Raw genomic sequence first — 26,342 nt, forward strand, 5'->3', positions numbered from 1 at the left:
TGTAATTTCATAGCAAGCATAGACAAAACATTTTTTCTGTGAGTTTTTACTTGTGAAAAACAATGGAATGTACTGCAAAATATGACTTCAATGCAACTGCTGCTGATGAATTAAGTTTTCGAAAAGGAGACGTTATAAAGGTAAATCTATCTATGTATAATTGTAAAGTATATACAGTCAGACCTAATTATCTGGACTAGGGATGTTCAAAGTAGAATCCCAAGGTATTCTAGAATAATAGGTTTCGAATCTAGAATAACGAATCCAGAATAGCGAATCCTATTATATTTTTATTAAATTATTTATCCTCGATTTTGTTTGGAGAAGGGATTAATCTTAATCTACCCTACAGGGCCCACAATCACAGCAATAAATCGCCCAAACAATTTGCTAACACATGTACATTATAAAAAAAATCTCTCATATGTTTAGCATTCTTAACAACTGTCATCTGAAGCCGTTCTGTAAACTGTAATATGTCAACTGTCCAGGTTGTGTCCAAAACTTATATTTTTGCCAATAGTGAGAAAATGCAACACTGCACACAGAAGTCTTAAGTAATTCGGTCCTGTTTTTTAAAGCATTGTTGAGTCTTAGTGCTTCTTTTGACTAACATGATCTGTTATGCAGTCAAATGATGTTCTGCAAAGAATACAAATTTATTATTGACATAACAAATTCTTGACAATTACGTTGTGCATAACTGCATAACTTCGCTGAATATTGGCCTAACGTTGACCTTAAGTAACCCCATAGCGCATTTTGTGGATGGCCAGCACATTTTGCAACGCTATGTTACTTTTGCAATTTAACGCATTTAGGGAATTTGCGAACTCCACACCAGACATTACATGTTAGCCTCTCGCCCAATAACGCTTGATTGACACTTAATTATTAGACGAACGTTATCGCGAGACGCGGCAATTGGTCGCCCGAAAAAACGCTGACACTGTACTACGAGGTTACATTTAAAGCAAGCACTATAAATTGGTCGCCGCGGCGACAGGCCAACTTACCACACACGTTTGTACAATTAGGCGCGACAATCGACGGTAAAACATTAAATTATATCGGTTCCAATTACCCGAAATAAACGGCAGAATTGGATTCGATATTCTACTTTGAGCATCCCTAATCTGGACCACTAAATATTTATTGTAAACTTGTTGTCTTGGGGGAGTATCCGGATTACAAGAAAACAATAATCAATCGATATTACAACTGCAATGCTATGTTATTACAAAACAGATATTAAAAGAATAAAGACTGTCACAGGCAGTTTTGTTTTTATAAATGAGGTTTAAGTTCCAGGTCAGAATTTTTATAAATCTTATTTATTGATCACCAATATAGTGTAATACTTTATAGAAAAGAGATTTTGCTTATTTAGCATACTATCTTTAAAACAAAGCATCTGTTGTCATGAAAACTCTACTACGTAATCAGAATATGTGTAAAAACAACCACAAGTTTTGTGAAATAGATCTTACAAAAATAAATAATAATATTTTTTTGATATTTTTTTTAAATAATTTTTTAGTTTTTCTGGATGATTCTTAGGACGACATAGTTGCCAGCATTCTGCCATACTGCTTCCTACCTTCCCTTTCTAAGATATTTAAAAAGCTGATTTACAAGCACTTAACCACTTTCTTACAATCAAATACCCTTCTCAATTCTAATAATTCAGGATTTTGGAGAAAAAAACACTGTTACTAATCTATTGCATATTACACAAGAAATATACTCCTCACATATATAAACTGTTCATATATAAACTCCTCACATGATAAATAATATTTCTTGATATTTCAAAATCATTTTATTGTGTTTCACATCGCAGATTATTATTTAAATTACAACAGCTAGACGTTAACGGGTCATTTTTGGATGTCAAGGCATCTTACCTTACAAATCGACTTAATACATGATCAACTATTGCTGGAGTGCCTCAGGGTTTCATTTTAGGCCCTTTGTTATTTCTAGTTTATGTAAATGATATTAAGGCTAATCTAACTTCCAATGTATCACATTTTTGCAGATGACACGGCTTTATACTATTCTTCTAAATGTCTGTTTGTGCTTCACAAAACTTTAACCAATCCTCTAAAAGTTCGCAAAAAATGGGCATCCGTCTTGGCTATATTTTTTTTTCATTACAGCATCTATGCTCACAATACCATATCTAAAAATCGACCCGGTCATCCTGCACTCACTTTCAAAGGTTCAATATTACTCGAAGATGACAGTCACAAATACTTAGATATTATATTTACTCCTTGTTATTCTGGCATAAAAATAGACTTGCTGTTTCATCAGTTTCAATAATTTTAAATATTATTAAACTTGATTTTTTCTATAAATCGTCAATGCATACCACCAGTGTTCCCTCTAAGGTGCGCAACTGCGCAATTGCGCAGCCACACCAGACAAATTGCGCAGTAAAATTTGCTTTTGCGCACTTGAGGGATGTAAGTAGAATCCCAAGGTATTCTAGAAAAGTACGTTTCGAATCTAGAATAACGAATCCAGAATATTGAATCCTTATGTAATATGTTGTGGAATTTTTACTATTTATGAATATTTGGCATCCGTATTACAACACAACAATTTAAAGAAAAACATTTAATTTGAAGTAATTAAATATTATGGAAAAAGAAAAAGAAAGAAAAAAAAAACGAAAACATAACAGTTATCTTTGGAGCAAATGGTTGGAGGTTGTAGTAAGACGTATAACAGTTATTCTTCTGCTAAAAGTGGCTTTACTGGGCAACTCAAAACAAGGAGCCATCTCTTTTATCAAAATTTTAAAATGTTGCCCCACTACAAGGTTTATAGGTCGTAAATCTCCAACAATCACATTTGTTACTAGTTTGGTAGTTTTATTACTTTGGTTGGGGGTGACTTTGGGGCGAACATATGGGGCCAATCAGGTTTGTCTGCTTGTTGTTTGAATTCGATTCTTCTGACCTGTGAAGTTAGAACAATGATTGTCTTACACATTAACAAAATTAACAGTTGATGTTTTTTTTTTGTGCTTTAATAAACTGCCAGTGCTATTGCAATAGACAAGCTGAACATTACAATTTGTGACATAATTAAAAAAAATGTGACATCATTTTGTTGGCTTGGCGCAGTAAAATGTTCCCAAACACAAATCACAAATCAAAATCCGCATTAAAAATTAGACATTTTTATAAGTTTAACAGATTTGTTGCCATATGCTTGAACATATTTAATTTTCTGTCATAAAGATGCGTCAAGCCAATTACCGAGGCTAAAATAGACAAGTGTTAACCTATTTCCTAACTTTTCAACGCCGTATAACACAGTGCCTCGTCTAGCGTCACAATTCCTAAATGTTTAATATGCTGAGACGTTTGGTCACTCAAATCGATAAATAAGCGTAATATTCCGAACAAAAGCTTTTAGACACCAAACAACTATAAAAATCCTCGTTCAATAACGCCGATTCCTCTCGCACAAGTCTCTTCAACTTTTAATATTGGTATAGCCCAAAATTTGCCCTCGCTTCGCTAGCACCTGCGCGTATGCTATGGCTGATAATAAGTTACGAACACTGCTCAAAGTAGATTGGCACTAACCTTCGTCCTTCATCATTTCAATACAGGACAAAGCTCATTTTAATACAGGACAAAGCACGCATTAGCTTTAAGTACAATTAATTCTGACGAAATTTCTTTGATTTGAGCTACGTATACCAAAAGAGTGATTAGTTTAATTTAGCTATAGGTACAGACCAAAAAGGTGTCCAAAATAGTTTTATCCAAATACGTCTGACAAAAAAAGTGCCCAAATTAGTTTTAGCTGGGCTATGTAATATGTTACCAGCAAAAAGGTGTCCAAATTAGTTTTATCCAAGCTAAGTACGGACAAAAAAGTGCTGAAAACTCACAAAAAAGCTATGAGATAAAATTAATAATACTTGACACACCCGAACCCAAACACTAACCAGCACCCTAACTCAAATAACGTGCATTGATTTAATTATTTGAACGCTGGGAAAAAGTCCAAACTCGGGTGGGTATAAGATAATTTCTTGTCCAGGTTATATAGGATTGTTACATCACACATCAATGTATTAGGGCCGAAAGTGTTTATATTATTTTTAAATCAACGCACATTTTTAGCGTTTGGGTTCGGGTGAGCAAGTATTATTAAATATCTTAAGCATATTTGTTAAGTCAAATTAGTGCATTATTACTTTAGTGCAAATTAGTGCAAGACTTCAAAGTCTAAAAGTCAGACTTTGGATGCCCTAATTGTCATAGACCTTTTTGCTTCAAACTGCACTAATTTCTGACGGATCGGGAGGTAGTTTAGTAACTGCGAAATTTGGTTCATGATTTTGTGATTGGCAAGTTTTTGAGCTACTAATTTTGAGTAGTTCACGTTGTCTATAGGCTCATTTAACTCATATTTGCATCTTTCACGACGGATTTTGGCTTGGTTTATCTGAACAAGGTAGTACAGTTGACAGGGATCTAAGTTGTGCATAGAGGTTAGACACTAAGCCATGGTTCTCAGTAACTGGATTTTTTTGCGTTACGCGCAAATCTTTCGTTTTACCACTTAAGTTTGTCGTAGTTTGGAAATTAATTTTAGCTCAACTTGTCTGTGTTTAGCACTGTATTTTTTGTGTTATAGGAAAGTACATGCTTTATATGAAAAACCTTGCATCGTAATAGCTTTAAACTTGTTCAAACAAAATTATTGCAATAATCTGCGATATGCTTTTATTTGCAAAAAATAACTTTTCATGCTGTTTTTAATGGTTAAAAGGTTGGGACTTTTCGAAGATAAAACTTTTAGGCTTAGTGTTTTTGTAAAACAGTGTACAATGCAAAATTATAATATACCAATGAAAGCAATGTTGCGTGTTGTATCAACAAAAGAAGTTGCTTGAATTTATTTCAATATAAACTGGAAAAACGCGAGGGCAAAATCATATTTTAATTAAATTTAATAACTTAAGAAAAATGCATAACCAGTTTAAAAGTAACAATGCTTACAACTGCTGCAGTACGACGCGCAATATTTGCTTTGACCATGAGCGGTTACACTATATGAAGTCCGCGACACAATCTACCAAGCAAAATTGCGTCTTAAGGGAGCGCAATCCGGCTAATAAAGAGACTTATTTTTATGTCTGGGAGAAATTATTTAAGATTATTGCGGCGCCTCGTCTCTCCGGACTTGCAAGTTAGAAGCGAGACTAAAAAAGGTCTTCAGCGTATCCAATTTGAGCACTTTTTTGGTTGGAAATTTTGGTCACTTTGCGCACTTATTTTCGGCTTGTGCGCAATTTTTTGGGCACCTGCGCACATGGCAAAAAATTGGAGGGAACACTGTGCTTAACATAAGTTGTCCTACACCAACTAATTAAATTTTTTGCCGAATCCAGTCACCAGTCGGGCGATTGGGTGTCAATCAGCACTCGCCCAGAGCGATTTGCATTCGCATTGGCGAGCGGGCGAGTGCTTAATCCCAACCCTGTTATGTCTGTTCCAATTACCCGAAATAAATGGCAGAATTGGATACAAATCCCATTTGGATTCAAATCCGAGGAAGGCCGAGTGCTACTTATTTTTTTTTAATGTTTTTGGATAGAGCCTAATAAAAACTGCGATGAAGAAGCTTGACCGACTTTAATGCTAAAGAATGTACACAAGGACAGTGTTCCCGCTAATTTTTTACCATGTGCGCAGGTGCCCAAAATTTGGTGCACAAGCCGAAAAATAAGTGTGCAAAGTGCCCAAAACTTTTCAACAAAAAAGTGCCCAAATTGCACCCCATCCGTCAGAAATCAGTGCAGTTCTAAGCAAAAAGGTCTACGACAATCAGTGCATTCAAAGGATCAAAAAGTCCGACTTTTCGACTTTGAGGTCTTGGACAATGCACTAATTTGCATTAACAAATGTGCATAAGAAGATTAGGTTTAACAATACTTGACCCAACCAAACCCAAACGCTAACCAGCGCCCTAACCCAAATAATGTGCGATAATTTTATAATTATAACGCTTCAGGCCCCAATACCTCAATTTGTGACGTAATAATCTTAAATACAATGGACAAGAAACCATCTTATGCCCATCCGAGTTTGGGCTTTTTTCCCCGGCATTTAAAGAATTATTAAAATAACGCACATTATTTGGGTTAGGATTCGGGTTAGCCTTAGGGTTTAGGTGGGTCAAGTGTTATTAATCCTATCTCATACTTTTTGTTATCTTTTCTGAACTTTTAATGAATATTTTTAATTTATCTACGCCGGGAGTTTACCTAAAGGTCCAAATCAGTGCATTGCCAGGACCTCAAGGTCTAAAAGTCTAGACTTTTCTGCCATTGGATGCCCTGATTGTTGTAGACCTTGTTGCTTAGAAATGCACTGATTTCTAACGGATCGGGTGCAAATTGATTACGCGGGAGACCTTTTTTATTTTGGTCTTCACTATTTTCAGTCTGTTAATATTGCCAATTTACCGAACTTGTAAGTCCTTAATAATATAATAAATAGTTCGTTCTTAAATATAATCTTAATTATTTCTCCCAGACATAAAAATGAGTATCTTTATTTGGAGAACTGCGCTCGCTTGAGACGCTATTTCGCTTGGTAGTTTGTGTGGCGGACTTAGTCAAGCGTAGCGCTGTGTAACCGCCTTGTGGTCAAGGTAATTATCGCGCGTAGTGCAGCTGTTTTAGCAGAAATCATTTTTAACTTTTAAACGGGTTAGGCATTTTTTAAAAGTGATAACTTTAATTAGAAACAAATTTAGCCTTTACGACTTTCCTGTTCATATTGACATAAATTTAACCTACTCCTAAAAGCATATCGCAGGTAATTGTAATAATTTTGTTTAAAAAAGTTTAAAGCTATTACGACGCGAGGTTTTTTATATAAAGCAAGTACTTTGCTATAACACAAAACATACAGTGCAAAACACAGACACCTTGAGCTAAAAATATCTCCAAATTAGGAATAAAATGAAGTTGTTAAACAAAAGATTCGCTTGTATTGCAAAAAAATTCCAGGTACTGAGGACCATGGCCAGGTGTCTAACCTCTATGCAAAACTTTGATTCCAGTCAACTGCACTACCTTGTTTAGACAAATATCCGTCGTAAACGATTTAAATATGAGTTAAGTGAGCCTATTAGCCGAGAACTAATCAAAATTAGTAGTTCAAAAACTTAACAAAACCACGAACCAAATTTTACAGTTCTAAGCAAAGGTATACGGCGGTCATGTTCAAATGGCGGATCGCGATCCGGATCCGGATCTTTTCAGCGTTTTGTGCGGATCTTCTAATGTAGTTTTAAAAAAAATAAACTTTCTACAGTGTTTTCATGTGAATACCGATTGTCAGTGTTAATGAATTTTGTAAAAAAATCAAGCATAGAACGAGGCTCCCAAATGCTAATCTTTGTAAGCGTTTGAGGATATCAGTAAGCGACAGAAAGTCCCAATTCGATGCTATTGTACGACCTAGTCTAAAACAGGGGTCGGCCACCTACGGCCCGCGGGCCGGATGCGCCCGGCCAATGTAATTCATTCGACCCGCCGCCTCTTTGACAAACTAGATACGAGTCCATTTCAAATACTTTGTGACTATTTTAACTACATAAGTGCGAAAAAATTTCCCGCTCGCGCGAATCGTCTTTTTACGTCCGGCTTGTTTACGTTTTGATGCGGTCTTTTGAACTAGATCAGCGCTTCGTTAACGTTAATGGAAAACGCATTGAAAAATACTGGACATATATTTTTTAACATTTTATATTTTCGGTAATGTAATAAAAACTTGCACGAAATTTAAAAGAAATGTCGGTATACCTAAAAAAATCGCGCTCGCTTTGATCGCCACGTGTGCCCTGACTTACAAAGGTTAACAAACACTAAACAAGATTAACTGTTAAAGTTATCGCGTTTACATAAATAAAGCAATATCAAAATTAAAGCGTGTCCAATATGTTTACTATTCGTATTTAGTGGATCATCATGTTGTCAGGTTTGACTGTGGTGGAACATGGCTGAAATCATTTGAACACCCCTGGTATACGGCAATTAGGGCATCCAAAGGATGGAAAAGTCTGACTTTTAGACTTTGAAGTCTTGGGACAGTACTAATTTGACTTAACAAATCTGCTTAAGAAGATTAAATTTAATAATACCTGCCAGCCCAGCCCAAACGCTAACGAGCACCCTAACCCAGATAATGTGCATATTGATTTAGTAATAACATAAACACTTTCGGTCCGAATACATCAATGCATGATGTAACAATCCTATATAACCTGGACTAGAAATTGTCTTATGCCCACCCGAGTTTGGGCTATTTCCCAGCGTTTAAATAATTATTAAATTAATGCACATCATTTGAGTTCGGTAACTGGTTATCGTTTGGGTTCGGGTGGGTCAAGTATTATTAAATCTATCTCATAGTTTTTTTGTGAGTTTTCAGCCATTATTTTTTATTTATATCTGCCTGAAGTTTACCTAAAGATCCAATTAGTGCAAATTGCCACTACCTTAAGGTCTAAAAGTCAGACTCTCCTGGATGCCCTAATTGTCGTAGACCTTTTTGCATAAAACTGCACTAATTTCTGACAGATCGGCTGAAACTATGCATGCGAGTAATTTTAAAGTAAAGCATAAGACTCCGAATGTAGGCAGAAATCACACCAGGCGTAAAATGTAACCATAAAAAATTACTGCACAAATTATAAAATATTTATAGCAGAACTTGCGATGCCCTGAGAATTTGCCGGCGCTCTATTTGTGTGTGAGCGCCTTCCGTAGTTAAGAACCACTTTTTTCGCACGAGTATCTCAAAGCAAACTAATTAGGACACTTTTTCGGTCGTACGTAGCTCAAATAAAACAAATTTGGGCACTTTTTTGTCCAAACGTAGCCTAAATAAAACTGATTTGGGCACTTTGTTGTTGTTCGTTCGTAGCTCGGATAAAACTAATTTGGGCACTTTTTTGGTTGTACGCATCTAAAACAAAACTAATTTAGGCACTTTTTTGGTCATACATAGCTCAAACAAAACTGATTTAGGCACTTTTGTGTCCGTACGTAGCTCGGATAAAACTGATTTGGGCGCTGTTCTGTCTGTACGTAGCTCGAATAAAACTAATTTGGGCACTTTTTGTCCGTGCGTAGCTCGGATAAAACTAATTTGGGCACTTTTCTGTTTGTACGTAGCTTAAATAAAACTAATTTGGGCACTTTTTGTTCCGTACGTAGCTCGAATAAAACTCATTTGGGTACTTTTTCGAAACTTTCGTGAAGCAAAAATAGGGTACATAAGGTATTATATGTAATAATCTTTGCAAAATAGTGATAATGAGGGCTTCAGGAGACGACTGGAGGTCGAACTTAAGTAAAAAAAACAACTTAACTACTCTGTTGATGATATTTTACAGGTGTTCATATAAAAGAAATTGAAAGAATAAATTTATTTTGTTTACAATTCACATTGCTGTAGCTTACTTGCCTGTTTTTTTTTCGTAGTTGAGAAGTCTGTTCGTTTCACCAGTAAAATTCTTAACGTTATCAGGCCTGCTTGAGATTACTTGAGTCGGTGACAGGCGAACTGCTAAATGAAACAACAATAACGAGCGGTGATTAGTCGGTGGTGGCGATGAGCACCGGTGTGTTTACCATGCCAGGTGCAATTTTTCTGATGTAACGTCGCAGCAATCATGGTTTTAGTTTTTTGATCATTATATACTGAGATTTTGGGGAGTGTCAGGACTCCTACACACCCCCCACGCTATGCCCATGGGTATAACGCCTATGATTTGCTATACTTTTGCCAATTTTTCTCGGCAAATTAGACCATCACTTGGTCTGAGCAATTACTGCTAAAACAGACTTTAAATCTGTTGTTTTGTAGCAATAGGCACAACTCTTTTATGTGCCTAATACGCCACCTTTTAAATAAATAAAAATTGCCAATTTAAATTAAATGAACGCAGTGTTCTCAGATTTATTTTTGCATGACTCTATGTTATGACATAGCTTTATATTGTTGTCGCTAAAAATGCATTCAACTTTAGCATTTTGCTTGCTGCTACCCTTTAGGCCTGGTCACAACAGGTGCTAACAGAGAGGAGGTGTACACTGCCTCTATATTTCACATTTAAATTTGCGGCCGTAAAATATGTTGTGTTGTAAGAGCAATAAGTTTTTTTTTGAGAAGAGAAGCCAAAAAAGAACTAGACGGGGGTGCAGTTGTTCTATCAAGATATATAACTCGATGGAGTGTGGTTGTTGTATTTTTTTTTGCTTAGTGTTTATTTTATTTTATTTATTTTATATAAGAGGGCCCTTAGCATTACAGGGTTGTTCCTAAGCAAAAATTTACACTTGCCAGCTGGGCGAGCGGCAATCTATCGGCACTCGCCAAATTTGTTGGCATGCCGTTTGCAAATTTTCGTCCTAGCGCGGTCATTTCTTGGGTTATCGTTATTCTGCTTTGAAGTTTTTATACGTAAACAGTAGTTTTTATAAAAGTCTGGTTGTTTATTTCCAAGCACGGATGAACAAATTAATGACCCAAAAAGCAGTTTTCGCTTAAACAGTGTTTTTTGCGAAATATCTTTAACAATCTTTAGTGAAAAAAATAACACTGACAATTTAGTAGCCACGGCCTGCCTGTTTTCCATTTTTCTAAAAATCCTTGCGTGACTTCGATTAACCTTATTATTTGTCTAGTGTTGAATGTATTTGCGTCTTAGTTTTTAGGAAAATAACTGGTGCTGAGTAATATTTTGCTTAGTAGTGGTGCTTAACACAAGTTGTCCTACACCATCTAAATAAATTTCTCACCGAAGCCACTCGCCAGGAGCGATTTGCACTCGCATTGGCGAGCAGGCGAGTGCTTAAGGCCAACCCTGCATTATTTACCAGGGTTAGTTTTTAATGATATTAATTTCACTTTGGTTATGTGGTTTAGTATATACTTTATACGTAGCATGTTCATTCAATATGTTTTCCTTAACTTGTTTCTGCAAGCACAAAAACAGATATGGGTCTTCTTCTGGAGCCCACATGGTTATTATTTTGCAAGGAGTATTAAATATAATACCTTAAATACCCCAGTTTCACTTCACAAAAGTTTCAAAAAAGTGCCTAAATTAGTTTTATCCAAGCTATGTACAGACAAAAAGGAAGCCAAATTGATTTTATTCCAAAAGATGAAAGATGTCCCAAAAAATTTTGTCTGGGTTACGTAAAAAAGCAATGTTGTGTGTTGTGTCCTACATGGATTGTCTAAATCAGTGGTCTTCAACCGTTTTAATAAGCGACCCCAATTTGAATAAAATGAAATCAGAATTTATATGACAACCCAATTTTGTGTCAGATACGAATAAAAGTATTTCAGTTAATGCTGGAACAAAGTAGCACAAGCGAATATGCGGAAATTATACACAATTCCAGAGAACTGTGGCTACACATGTACACCAAAATGATTGCCCTTAATTTTACCTAAACAAACGATTACAAAAATTTAGATTTGTTTCAACAGTAAATTCCATTTAGTGCGATGGTTGCGCCTGCACAGTACTTCTCACTAGTTTGCAAACGCGGCCCGCTTTACATAAGCATAACCGCATGTCATGCTTTACTTCCAGGCAATTACGATGTTTTGTTTTTCATATAATGCTCATTGCGCTGAAATAATTTATGTCATTATGAGCAGGAAAGACGCGAGGGCGCAATCTCATTTTATTTAAAGTTATCAAGATAGGAAAACAAAACTTGTTTAAAAGTGAAAATTGCATACTATATGCGAAAGGGGTAGTTGCCAAGGTTTCATTTTCTTATACACTGGCTTTGTTAAGACTATGCAAAATAATTTTAAAATCGTTTTGCAGTAAAAATATTTTATAAATTTATTGATTTCATAAATTTTCGGCCAGGATGCAATATTGCACATTGTGAATTCATTTTAATACAAACTATTTTTTTGCTTGCACATAGGTGTTAAACTTTGATGATGATCGCAACTGGTGCCGAGCAGAATTAGCAGCGCAATATGGTCTTATTCCGAAGAACTATATTGAGTTTAAACCACATGAGTAAGTGAAGTAACAGTATATGAAATTTTATGTTACATGATGTCAGTATATGACAACCTAATTAAATTAACTAGACACAATGGATTGAGGCTCTACTCGTTTGTTTGTACAATACATTTGTCGAATTAAATAAATCTCAAACAATATATTTTGAAACTAGACGGAATACCTGGCCTTGCCCCGGGAGTTTAAATAGGGTATTTACTTGTAACAATAATATGCAGCTTTTTGCTCTAAGCTCGATATATTATGTGCATTGGTGCAATGCCCCGATTTTGCGTGGTTAAAACTGTATGAAGCCATCAAACTGTTGATTGTTGATCACCACCGTAATGGTGTACCATTTCCTTGTAAGTGTAAATAAATGTGTAATTTAACATGTAACCGAAAGTAATGTTCCGTATTGTATGTAAAAAGGGTCGGGTAAATACTTTTCACAATTGAAGTTGGATGTGGCTCTCTTGAAAGAAGAAACAATATTAGGCCCTACATGTTGGCAAAGGCGCGCTTTGTCCATAAAAAACTCGTATTTCAAGGATCAAATCATTTTTTAGGTATAGGTTAAACAAAATGTAAGATTCCATCAAGCTGGTCTCTTAATAATTATCTCATATTATGTTGTATTCATTTGCTTGAGCAGCGTGTTTTGCTGATGATTTTTAAAGCTTATTTACCACGTTACTAAAAAGTAATGTTGCGGATAGCGTATCCTGGCTTGAGTGCTTAAATAGTGTGAAAAGTGGTAAACATTTTAATTTTCCCTAAATAAACATTTTAATTTCGCTAATCGTTAATTGTTATGCAGCATATGTGTTGATCGTCCCTTGACTATTTTTCACTGATTGTGCCTGAAATTTGTTGAATAAATGCTTCTCCACAAATGGAGTCACACCCTTTAGCCTGTGTGAAAGCGGATTTAATCGGACGCTGTGTTATAAATGATTGCATTCATCTGCATGACTTCGTGAAACTTTTAATTGTTTGACATTTAGTTAAAACAGTAATATGTAGCCAAATTGAAATATTGTGTGCTTATTTGAAATAGAACGACTAAATACCCAACATCTAAATCTGTCAAACATCTTTTACATAACGAAAAACCATGACATATATCAATAGGGAACCACTCACATATGTAAAAAAGCAAATATGTAATCCCGGTAACAAACTGTGTCCAACTTGAGTAAAAAAATATTTTAATTAAGGCACTATACCTAATTTAAATTTTATTTCAACGCAGGTAACTGCGCTTAAAGTTTTTTATACAATGCAACAAAGTATGTAACCAAAAAGCATTTTTTAAAAAACAAATTCAATTCTTTGTCTTATGGGATTAAATTACTATTTTTACAGTTTTTTATACAATGTAACAACTATATAACCAAAATGCAATTTTGGAACCACTTACAAACAGAAAACCTTAAAGCAAATACGTAATCCCAGTACCATAAAATCGCACTACCAAAAACTCTACTTAAATTTTGTTCTTAAACATAGAAGTTTTAATAAATATAAATCGCTCTTCTGGTGTAAACGAAGTATAAACCGACGTTTCGGCAGCAGATACCAGCTGACCTCATCAGGGTTAATAATTAAAACGAGAGTGCGTTAGCCATATTATATACTGAGAAGTAAAAAATTGTAAAAACGTAGATTAAAATTAATAATTCTAGACGTCGCTGAAGTATGCGATAAGCTGTGACGCGCCGGAGTCATCCGGTGCAGAACTGCGCCGTCGGACAACGGGCGTTTATCAGCTATTGCGTATAGCTACAACGGCGAGTAGATTGCCGGATATCATGAATCCTTTTTATTCCTGGTGTTAGATTTGTCAATCCGGAATGATTCAATGAACCGTCTTTTGTAATAGTGCGGTTCCCAGTCTAGAATTTTACAGTTATCCCAATCAATTCCGTGTCGGAGTTCAACCGCATGCTCTGCCAGAGCTGACCGGGATGCCTTTTCGTGGCGGACATCATGCATGTGTTCGAGTTTCCTGGTATGAAAGGAACGTTTAGTTTCCCCTATGTATGTTGCTGAACAACCTCCACAGGGAATCTCATAAACTGCCCCTTGACGTTTTTCTGGTTTGACTGGATCTTTAGTTGAAGGTAAAATATTTCCAATTTTTCTGGCTGGTTTAAAAGCTGTAGAGATGTGGTGGCCCTTCAAAATGCGTTTTAATTTTTCTCCCAGACCTGGAATGTAGGGAAAATGGCCAGACCTTTAGATTCTGGTTTAGATGTTAAATGGTTGGTTTTGTTACGAGGTTTGAACGACCAGTCGGGGTATCCGTTTAATCGCATGGCCTTAACATGTTTAATTTCGTTGCCTTGTCCTGATAGTTACTGCAAAGTTTTGAAGCTCGGTGTAGCAAGGAACTCACAACCGAGCGTTTGTGTTGTAAAGGGTGGTCTGATCTGAAATTCAAGTAGCGATCTGAATGTGTTAATTTTCTAAATACCTTGGAAGATAATTTTCCTGACCGGTTACGAGTGATTAATGAATCCAAGAATGAAATTGAGCATTTGTTCTCTGTTTCCATAGTGAATTTAATGGTAAGTTCCAAGCTGTTCAAGTGGTCCAGGAACTGCTGTATCAAGTTTGTTTTTATTATGACAAACGTATCATCTACGTATCTTCGCCACATTCGCGGGGGGGTATGGAATGAATTCATGGCCCGTTGTTCGATGTCCTCCATAACCAAGTTTGCCACAGTTACTGAAACCGGTGATCCCATAGCTGTTCCAAATATCTGTTTGTAATGTTTTCCTTTTAATTTAAGGTATGTAGATTCTAGGCATATAGTTAACCCTTTAAGTATGTCATTAATATTAAACTTAGTCCTGTTTTCCAGTGTGTTGTCTTGGTTAAGACGTTCTTTAGCTACTTGTATAGCCAGGTTAGCGGGGACATTGGTGAACAGGGAGGTAACGTCGAACGAGACCATGCTTTCATCTTCTTTTATTTGAAAATTTGTAATTTCTTCAACGAAACCAATCGAGTTTTTAACATGATATTCTGTTTGACCTAAAAGAGGGGATAAAATTAAAGAAATACGTTTAGCTAAGTTATACGTGGGGGACCCAATGAATGAAACAATAGGCCTAAGCGGGATTTCCGGTTTGTGTATTTTGGGTAACCCATAGAGTAATGGTGATGTAGCATCAGAACTTTTGAGAAGGTTCCATTCATAGTTAGTTCACCTTCTCTTCTTTCTTCAGCCGTTGCATGTACCTGTTAAGTTGTTTTTCTATACCTTTAGTGGGATTAACCGTAACAGGACAGTAAGTGTCCCTGTCTGCCAACATATTGTGAAGTTTATTATCGTACTCAGATTTATCCATAACAACTGTAACATTACCTTTGTCCGCCCGTTGAATTACCAAACCTGTGTTATTTTTGAGCTCTCCACCAGGCAACATATCAATAAATATAAATCGCTCTTCTGGTGTAAACTAAGTTAACCGTAATTCTTTATGTTTTACCTAGAAATTAAAATGAATATTAAGTAACTAAATTGTTAATACGCGGTGAAGTTTCACTAAAGCCACAAGTATTCGGTGAGTGTTTTCTCTTGTTGTTTACCGCCAGTGTTATTATTTCTATAACCGTTTCTATTTTCTTTTAGAAAACGCATGTATGGTCTCATGTATGAACGTTGAATGTATCTTTTGTATCTGTGACTCCGAGTGCTGATTTCAATATATCACCTTGATGAAGCATACATGTTGTTGTCGATACTTATATAGCAATTGACTAGTTTTCGCCGCAAAGATGGTCAAATACTGTCACCCTCAATGTAACTGCTGAGAAGCTAATTACGGCAGTTACAAATTTCGGTTTTTGAATACTTCATTAAGAAGCATAGTCAAGTAATTAATTTATCAATTAACAAGATGGCATCGGATGGAGAAATGAGTTTTTCTGCCAAAACAAGCCTGGTATTGAAAGTGATTTATTACAACCAACTGCTAAACAAGCCACTATAGATGTAACTAATACAGTTCCACAAACCAATTCTGATAACACACAAGTTCAAGAAGAACAGTTTTCAGAAACCCAAGTGGGACCCTTAACCTCATCTAAATCTAAGGCACCAGCATTAACACAAGTAATAGTCACTCGTTCAATGTCTAAGCTCATGCATGAGGGTAGAATGCAACCTCAAACATCTAGGGCAATAGACAATGTTTCCAGTTGCAACACTAAAAGAAGTCATAAAACTCGCTCAAGATCCTCTAAAACAAGCCATTCCAAATCTCGCTCTTCTCATACAAGTCATGAAAGTTATAGTTCCTCTCAAATGAACCCAAGTGAGAGAAGAGTCATTTTGCTGTCTTGCTTAGCATCACAAAAAAAAATGGCTGAGCTTAAACAACAACAAATTCAAACCAGACTCAAATTCAAACCAGAGGCGTCTTGAACAAGAAAAGTTGAAATCTGAATTTAATACCAATGTTATTAATACCAATGTTACCTGTAACCCTAAAACCATGCCCTCTTCATCAACCATAACTAACCCAATTAATTTAACTCAAAACCTGTCAAATTCTAATTGTTTACCCACTTTCCCAATGCAATCTGCACCTCAACCAATACAACCCCCGAACCCATCATTTTCTAATAATACCTTACCACCTATAATTATCAAACCGCCAATTGATTATACTAAAGAATGTCCCATCTTTGATGGAAATCCTGTGAAATTCTGCCAATTTATGGATGCATTTGATACTCTAATTGATAGCAATGTACCTGACCCAAAGATGAAGCTCTACTTTTTGTTAGAACATGTAAAAGGCATTCCAAGAGACCTTTTGAAAGGCTGCCGCCAACACCAGTCACCTGAAACTGGCTATAAAAAGGCAAGACAGTTGTTAAAAGATAGGTTTGGCCACAAATATAAAATTGCCACAGCCTGTCTTGCAGAAGTTACTGATGGACATACACTTAACCAAAACTACCACGATTCTCTCATGAAATTTGATGCCAAACTAACCTCTTGCATTTGTACATTGGAAGGAATAAACTGTCTTAGTCAAATGAACAATATGTGTATAATTGAACAAATAATGAAACGTCTCCCATAGCCTTGGCTTCAAGGTTGGTATCATAGAGTAGATGTTATAATAACAAAAGAAGGCAGAGATGTCACAATTCAAGACCTGTCAGATTTTGTTAATATGAAAACAAGGGAATGCACCAACATTTTCTGTGACACTTCAAGGCAAAGGCACTTCCAAAGTGCAACTAAGCAATCAAGGCACGACCAAAGTGCAGTGAAGCAAACCAAGCCAAAAAGTGTTACTTTTGCAACACAAGTTCCAACGCAATCCCCTGTAACACATAAGCCTGTTTGTCTAATTTGTAAAGAAAATCATTACCTGAATCAGTGTAAACTATTTAGGGAACTAACTTACCAGAAGCGAAGAGAATTTGTTGACAAAAACCAGCTGTGCCTTGCCTGTCTAGAAAAAGGACATTGGGCTCAACAATGTAAGAGAAAAGAACCATGCAAGAAGTCAGGAAACGCCATACAACTTTGCTACATCCAGTTGAAAATGTGCAACAAGATAGTAAAGAAAGACCAGTGGAAATTCATAATGGTATGGTAAATCTGGAAAAGGAAAAGGGAGGTTTGCTACCAATTGTTCCTGTCAAAATTCGCCTAAAGGGAAGTAACCGTACTTTAGTAACTAATGCCTTCTTGGATACAGGAAGCACAAATTCCTTTGTGACTGAGAGTTTAATTAAGAAGTTACAAATACCCAAGTGCCCAGAGACTAACATTTGTATGGTCACCATTAATCAAAATCGTGAAAATAGAAGGACAAAAGTTGTAAAAAATTTAGAATTGCTAGATTTTGCAGAATCAAATTGTATAAAGCTAAATCCTCTGTATTCAAACAGTCAGTTGCCTGTTTCCCCTGCCAATGTGCCAAGTCAAGAAGATGTGGATCAGTTTCCAGAATTCAAGGATGTATGTATACCAAAAACAAATGTGGAAGTAGGTTTGCTAATTGGGAATGATAATGTAAAAGTTTTACAGCCACAAAAAATCCTAAAAGGGCCCTCTGGCTACTATGCTATCAAAACAGTAGTAGGCTGGATTGTCAACTGCCCAAGCAAAGCAAGTTTACGAAGCGAAACCAAGAACTTCTTTGTCAAAACAGCCGTACACCTAATGTGCAGGATGTGTGCTGATGTTGTTGATTCTATAACCAATTCAAAGGATGAATTGTCTGTGGATCAAGTCCGTTTTATGAAATCGGTCAACAGTTCAATCCGACATCTAGATGACCAACATTATGAAATTGGATTACCTGTGCGAAATGTAAATTTGCATTTGCCGCATAACAAAGTTCAAGCAAAACAAAGAGCTGCATACTTAAGCATCGTTTTAAAAAAATGATAATTTATTTAAAGATTATAAGGCCTTCATGGATGACATGATAAACAAAGGGTATGCGGAAAGTGTTTTGAATACAGATGGACCGCCAGGTAGAACGTGGTATATTCCTCATCATGGTGTGTACCATCCTGAAAAACCTGGAAAAATAAGAGTCGTTTTTGATAAAAATAAGAGTCGTTTTTGATTGCTCTGCTAAATTTAAAGGAATTAGTTTAAATGACAATCTCCTACAGGGGCCGGACATCACAAAAAAATTAATAGGTGTCCTGTTTCGCTTCCGTCGTGATTTAATTGCAGTTCAAGGAGACATCCAAGCTATGTTCCATCAAGTCAAGGTTCCAGCCGCTGACCGTGATATGTTCAGATTCCTGTGGTGGCAGGATGGTAACCTTGAAAATGAACTCCAAGAATACAGAATGGCTGTGTACTTATTTGGTACGGTTTGTTCTCCAAGCTGTGCATATTTTGCTTTAAAACGTACTGCAGAAGATAACAAATTAGATTTTGATGCTGTCACTGTGGATACTGTACAAAACTGTTTCTATGTAGACGACTGTCTTACCTCAACACCAACTGTGAAAAGTGCAATGCAGCTTGTCAAAGAGCTCCGAGTGCTACTTGCTAGAGATGGTTTCATATTGACCAAATGGATAAGTAACAACAGGAAAGTCCTTCAATCAATTCCCAAAGAAGAGTGGTCTAAAGAGGCAACAAATTTGGACCTATCGAGCGACAACCTGCCAACAGAAAGAGCTTAAGGTCTTTTCTGGAATGTAGAAGAAGACACACTGTGCTTTAGAGTTAAAGTTAAAGAGAAACCTGTCACTCGCCGAGGGATTCTCTCCATTGCAAATTCAATATATGACCCTTTAGGTTTCGGTGCTGCTGTTGTACAACCTGTTAAAGTGCTACTTCAAAATTTGTGCAAACTGAAATTAGGTTGGGACGATCCAGTTCCTGATTGGATAAAGAAGAAGTTGCTTAAATGGTTACAACAGATTCCCTTGCTGAAAAAGTTTAGCATTCCAAGATGCTACAAACCACCTGACTTTAATAAGATGGTCAAAGCTCAATTGCATCATTTTTCAGATGCTTCTGTGGAAGCATATTGTTCTGTTTCGTATTTAAGGATAGTGGATGTTTATGGCCACATTCATTGCTCTATGGTATTTGGCAAAACAAGACTTGTCCCACTGAAATCAATTACTATTCCCCGTTTAGAGCTTTGCACTGCTACAGTCTCTGTCAAATCTGATAACGTGCTGCAAAAGGAATTACAAATTCCTGATCTCAATTCAAGATCTGTGTTCTGGACCGACATTACAACTGTACTGCGCTATATTCTGAATGAAGACAAATCGTTTCACACTTTTGTTGCAAACAGAGTTCAACAAATTAGAAACTGCTCTGAAGTGTGTCAATGGAAATGGAGGTATGTACCTATCGATCTCAACCCAGCCGATGATGCGTCAAGAGGACTGTCTATCGATGGATTTTTAAAATGCAACCGATGGAAGGATGGCCCTAGTTTTTTATGGAAATCAGAATCTGAATGGCCAGTTTCCCCAGATTTTGTTCATGATCTGTTTGATGACAACCCAGAAATCAAGCGAACTATCCTCTTCTGTTTTGAAATAAAAAAGAACAGAAATCACTTTTTGGATGATTTGTGTGAGTGCTTTTCTAACTGGAATAAATTGAAAAGAGTACTTTCATGGATTATAAGATTAAAAAATGCTATTCTAAAGAAAGCCGCAACTGCTGTTAACAATGCCTGTCTGTTAAGGAAGTCTGTAACGCCGAAAAGCTGATTTTTCTCCATTTACAAAGAAAACACTTTTCAGATGAAATGCTACTTTTATCTAGTTTTAAATCAATTAAAAAATCAAGTCATCTAGTCAAGCTTGACCCTTTCCTGCAAGATGGTCTACTGCGAGTCGGTGGTCGGCTCCAATCTGCAGTAATTCCATATGATGCTAAACACCAAATTATCCTCCCAAGTTGCTCGGTAACGAATTTAATTGTAAAACAACTACATAAAGACGCAGGTCATGCTGGTCGACAACATGTTCTTTCACTTATTCGTGAAAGACTGTGGATTCCCAAAGCCAACTCTGTTGTTCGAAAGGTGCTTTCTGACTGTGTGGACTGTCGCAAAAGACACAGTAAAGCTAGCATCCAAAAGATGGCAGATATACCCGAGGAAAGGCTTATTGCAAATTAACCCCCCTTCTAACCTCCCTTCGAGTAACCCCCCTTCGAGTTGACTGTTTTGGGCCGTTTATGGTACGCAGAGGAAGAAGCGACCTCAAGAGGTATGGTGTTCTTTTCACATGTCTTACAATAAGAGCTATTCGTATCGAGCTGGCTTTCAGCTTAGATACTCCATCTTTTATTAATGCTCTGCGGAGATTTATTGCTCGCAGAGGTCAAGTTAAACAAATTCGTTCCGACAATGGCTCCAATTTCGTTGGTGGTGAGAGGGTATCAGTGAATCAATCAATAACTGGAATAACACCCAGATCTCCGATTTCTACTTCAACAGAAGATTGACTGGATCTTCAATACCCCAAGTGCATCACATCATGGTGGTGTGTGGGAGCGGCAGATCCGCTCTGTTAGAAAAATACTTGGTGGGATTTGTAAAGAGCAAACTTTAACCGTTAAAAGTTTGCCTACTCTCATGTGTGAGGTTGAATGCATTATTAACAGTCGGCCTCTCACCACCGTCTCCGATGATCCAAAGGATATGAAGGTGCTGACACCCAATCACCTCCTGCTCCTGAAGGAAGTGCCATTGCCTCCCGGTCTATTCGACAAGAAGGATGTCTACTCCAGAAGACGATAGAAGCAAGTTCAATACCTGGCAGATGTCTTTTGGGCCAGGTGGTTAAAGGAGTACCTGCCTTTGCTCCAGCAGAGGCAAAAATGGACTGAAAAATGTTGTAATCTTAATGTGAATGATATCGTGCTACTTGTTGATAATATGCCTTGTAATGTTTGGCAAATGGGACGCATAATTGAATTGTATCCTGATAAAAATAATATTGTTCGAAGTGTTAAAATTCAAACCCAAAATTCTGTACTTGTAAGACCAATTACTAAGTTGTGCCTTTTGGTTGAATCTTGATCATATTCGTTCATTATCGCTCTTCGTTGCATGCTATTCTTTTAAGTATGTTCTATTAAGCATTTCAAGCGACCAATGCTTAAAGGGGCCGGTATGTTACGGCGAAATGCCGCATCCCCATGTTGTTTAAAAAATTGTATTAATAGAAATCTTACTCGTTTGTGCCTTTTGAATAACATGTGCTTTACAATCAAATAATTCGTTTTACTGCACATAGCTCAGTTATAACTGTTAATGACGTTAAGTTAACCGTAATTCTTTATGTTTTACCTAGAAATTAAAATGAATATTAAGTAACTAAATTGTTAATACGCGGTGAAGTTTCACTAAAGCCACAAGTATTCGGTGAGTGTTTTCTCTTGTTGTTTACCGCCAGTGTTATTATTTCTATAACCGTTTCTATTTTCTTTTAGAAAACGCATGTATGGTCTCATGTATGAACGTCGAATGTATCTTTTGTACCTGTGACTCCGAGTGCTGATTTCAATATATCACCTTGATGAAGCATACATGTTGTTGTCGATACTTATATAGCAATTGACTAGTTTTCGCCGCAAAGATGGTCAAATACTGTCACCCTCAATGTCACTGCTGAGAAGCTAATTACGGCAGTTACAGCTTTGTTTAGAAACATTTTATACAAACTAACTAATTTTAATGTTACTGATACAATCATTATAATATGTTTAAATACTTTGTTTTATTTGACAGTTGGTACTTTGGTAAAATATCTCGAATCAAAGCGGAACAAACCCTAAACAAAGCCAACTATCCAGATGGGACGTTTTTAATCAGGGAGAGTGAAAGTTCGCCTGGAGATTTCTCTTTATCGGTCAAGTAATGTACCTTATACTTTTTGCTTTGTTTGTGAATTTGATTTTAATGTTTGCTAAAATCTGAAAAAGAAATTTGATGCCAAAATTGGTGGGTCGCGTAACTGAAAAGGGGGTTTCAATAACAAAAAGGTTACGAGCCACTGGTTTAGACTATCATTTATTTATTTAACTGGCTTACAGATTTCAGTTAAAAATGTTAATTAGTTATGAGCTCATAACTCATTTTGTTTATCCATGCTTGTAAATAAACCGGCTGATTTGTTGTCTAACAACTGTGTATCACACTGAAGTCTTAAGACAGGTAAAGTTATTGAAAAACAATTACATATGACGGAAATTCACAAACGGCGTGTCTGTACTTAGCGGAACACTAGTTTAGGCTGCATTTTGCATGTACTACTTTCCTTCGACTTTAATCAACAACAAATATAAATAGACTGAAAATTTGGCCTTCAGCTATGAATTTAGAATCCCAAGAAAGTAGTTTACTTTTGAATACATTTCAATGATGGTCTTTTGGTAAAGCTTTAAATTATGGTATTTAGTTTTACCATTAAAATATTTGTTCATTTATTTTAATGTTTAATTCATTTTACCCTTAAAAGGATTAGTTTAATTTCTTGCGGTGATTTCAATACTGTGGTAGGATTCTAGACCAGCGCCAGAAAACATTACTCACATCTGTCTACACAATAAACACACAAACCTATTAACACGATTAATATTAGCAGTCATAAAAAAATGCACAAATCGTGAGTTGAGCCAGCTTCTTGATTTATTAATAGAATAACACAAAAAAAATAACAGGAAACTCTTTTTGCGCCTATTTACTAACCTTAATATGCGTATGACCAAACGAAAACGACCATAAAGGTCAAAATATGGTGAAAAACACAGCATTTCCATAATGAACAAGAACTCAACAACTATTACGATTTTGGATGTTGCTTTTGCGGTGGAAAAATTTGCAGTATGTTTTGGTTTTGTCAGCGGCTAAGCCAACCAAGAGAAGATGCCAGTTTTGTCAAGTACAACAACTACTTGTAAATGATTGGTGGTTTAATTAATGGAAGGCACAAACCCCTCTAACTAAAAGAAAAAATACTATAATTGCTAAATAAATACTACCCAAAATAATATTTTTTTTATTGTTATCCCCCGAAATAAAAATCACACATAATCCCTGCAACCACCTATTACCTGTAGCAAACCGTCTTTTACTAATTTTTTAAAAATTCGTACCTCCATTGTTTGTTTTAATTTTGGCACCCTAAGAATTTTTTATGTTTATAAGGCATAAGTCCTATTTTGGGGGTGGGACATTAATCATAATACATCCTACAGCAGTGTTACGTTAAAGACATTTTATTTGCGCAACCCTTTGGTTGTGTTTGTGCCTTTTTTTGCGAAAAAATTTAAAGTCGGAATCAATCTGATTTTGCGCTCCATGTTTGCACACGAGTTCGTCCAAAAACAGTTTTACATTTTTTCTATGTATCAGTGTTAGAGTAAAAAAGCAGACATGTGCACCCCCAGGCCCCAGTTTGTACTTTAGCATCTCCCTATTTTATCACCTAAACATGGCAAAGTTGATACATTCCTTAGGCAAACACATCATTTAACTTTAAGAATAGTATTTTAAGTTCCATAAAATTGTGAACAAAAAAAATATTAAAGATCATGTTTAGCAGGCTTTAACTGACTCAAATGACCATTTAAAAATGTATTTAGAAAAATATTGAATTCAAACTACATATAATGTGGTGATACTTCTTTTAGATATGGTTCTGGCGTTCAACATTTTAAAGTGCTAAGGGATGGAGCTGGAAAATATTTTCTTTGGGTTGTCAAATTCAATTCACTTAATCAACTTATCACCTACCACCGTGAACAATCAATATCAAGAACTCAAACCATCTTGCTTTCTGATATTCCCGAAGAAGTAAGTATTGTAGTGTTGGTTGATGATTATTTAACCTTGTCTTACTTGTTTTTAAGGATCAAAATCTTAAAATGATTTCTATAGCCATGTAATGGCTATGTGGCTGAAAAAGTTAGTCATTAAATTTTGTATTTGGGTTGGATGGCAAAATAGTTTTGAGGGTGTATTGTTCAATAAAATTAACTACAAAAAGATAATAACAAATTGGAATTTTTTTTATTTTTTGGTTTTTATTTTTTGTTGTTTTTTACTGCATCTTTTTAAACCTTTTTTGTTTTTGTTTTTTATAGTCAACATAAAATACATTCTCTATTCCCCATACCAAAGTTCATACTTCAAAATGTATCCCTACTGACTTGATTACTAATGAAATTTATTTTCATCCCGAAGTCAGTAAAACATCAAAACTGTGTGGTTGTCGTTGCCAAGACGCTAATGCAGTACTTCAAACAACTAGATCTTGTTTAAATAAATGTATTTCTAATCGGTAAAGATTTCGTCAGAATAATATATTTTAAGGTCAAAATTTCACATTTTTAGGTCAAAAAATAATCACCATATTCAGGCATCCAGGCCAAAAAGCTTGGAAGTTGGTCGGTATTTGTTTTCCAAGGTCTTTGTAGTTGAAAAATGCCTTTGTGATCCCCGAAAATCCTTTAAACAACCGTAACAAATCAACATCTAGCCGTCAATTCATATAAAAAAAGCCAAAAGTGGATATTTCAATTGAACAATGTGTGGCCTATCGAAAATTCCTACTCTTTTTCTTCACTCAAACCAGGAATTTTGTTCGGAATGCACAAAAAAATCTAGTGACTATACAAATTGCATCACCAATTTTCATTTTAATGTGCCATAGACTTGTTTATCATGTTTTCGGCAAGCTTTTTACAAAAGATCATTCTTTTTGTTATTAGTACTCTTTATTACCTTGACTAGCTCACAGGCAAAGAAACATGGATACTTCAAATAATCGCCGTTATGCAGCATATCTTTTTTAGCACCTTAAAAGTTACGTTGGCAACATTCATATCATCTTTACTACTGTAATTACTGAGGAGACTTTCTGGCATGTCTGTTTTATCTATTGTTTTTATGAAATTGCCACTGGACGACTGACAGACTCCGAGTCAGAACAATCCACATACTTTTCTTGTATCAATAAATTCCTTCCTAAAATGATCACTATGCAGAAATAGTAATTTATGTAGTGATCCTGGGGCTCTCTCTTAGACCATGGACACTTCAATTTACCTTGAGTCCAGAAAACAAAGGGTTTCAGTCCAGCATTTACAGTTTATGAGAAACTCAGAATTTATCTTGATCTCCCAGCTTTATGCCAAAGTAAGCTTAGGTAAGCTCTTTTTGTGAAACCGCAGATAGAAATAAAAGTGCAGTTTTACAAATAACAATTTCATAATATTTTAGATGCATATTTATCGCCATGATTTTGAAGCTTTTTATCTTCTTACCTGATTCTTTCCTTTTATACCTAACAGTTTAATCTATCCCTTTCCTGTGTTTTGAAACTTGCTACAATACTATCACGATTTTAAGATGGTCAAACGTTATAGTTCAAAATAGATAATTTGTATACTATAATATACACACCTTTGTTGTTGACTAAAAGCTAACGGACACCTTGATTGGAAAAATTGCAATCTTTTTTTTTTTTTAAACGAAATAAAAAATTGTAACACTGACTCTAAGATCCTAATTAGGCAATTCATCTGCAGTTGTGTGACCTCAATGGTATGCAACTTTATTGAACATCAGCTTAGCAAAATGATGGACAACAGAAATATTTTACAATTTTTTTACAATCTAAACTGAGTTATTTTTTTCTGATTGTGTTTGCAGCAGAAACTTAGGATTAAAGATCGGGTAAATCTTTACTAATTAACAACCAAATAC

The 26,342-nt window shown here is 35.8% G+C and overlaps 1 protein-coding gene and 1 pseudogene across 1 annotated transcript in view; both read left to right on the forward strand.

Annotated features, from left to right (window-relative positions):
* LOC146164288 (growth factor receptor-bound protein 2-like) overlaps positions 1-26,342 on the forward strand; it is a 28,637-nt gene continuing 2,295 nt past the window's right edge. The window contains exons 1-4 of the mRNA XM_083382670.1: positions 1-140; positions 12,008-12,105; positions 22,362-22,487; positions 24,266-24,428. Coding sequence (XP_083238796.1) covers positions 63-140; positions 12,008-12,105; positions 22,362-22,487; positions 24,266-24,428 — 465 coding nt within the window. The 5' untranslated portion in view covers positions 1-62. The remainder of the gene's footprint in view (positions 141-12,007; positions 12,106-22,361; positions 22,488-24,265; positions 24,429-26,342) is intronic.
* Positions 12,121-20,763, forward strand: LOC146164289 (uncharacterized; annotated as a pseudogene).

This window comes from Ascidiella aspersa, chromosome 2, assembly GCF_963924565.1.
Source record: "Ascidiella aspersa chromosome 2, kaAscAspe10.2, whole genome shotgun sequence".
NCBI classification, from domain to species: domain Eukaryota; kingdom Metazoa; phylum Chordata; class Ascidiacea; order Phlebobranchia; family Ascidiidae; genus Ascidiella; species Ascidiella aspersa.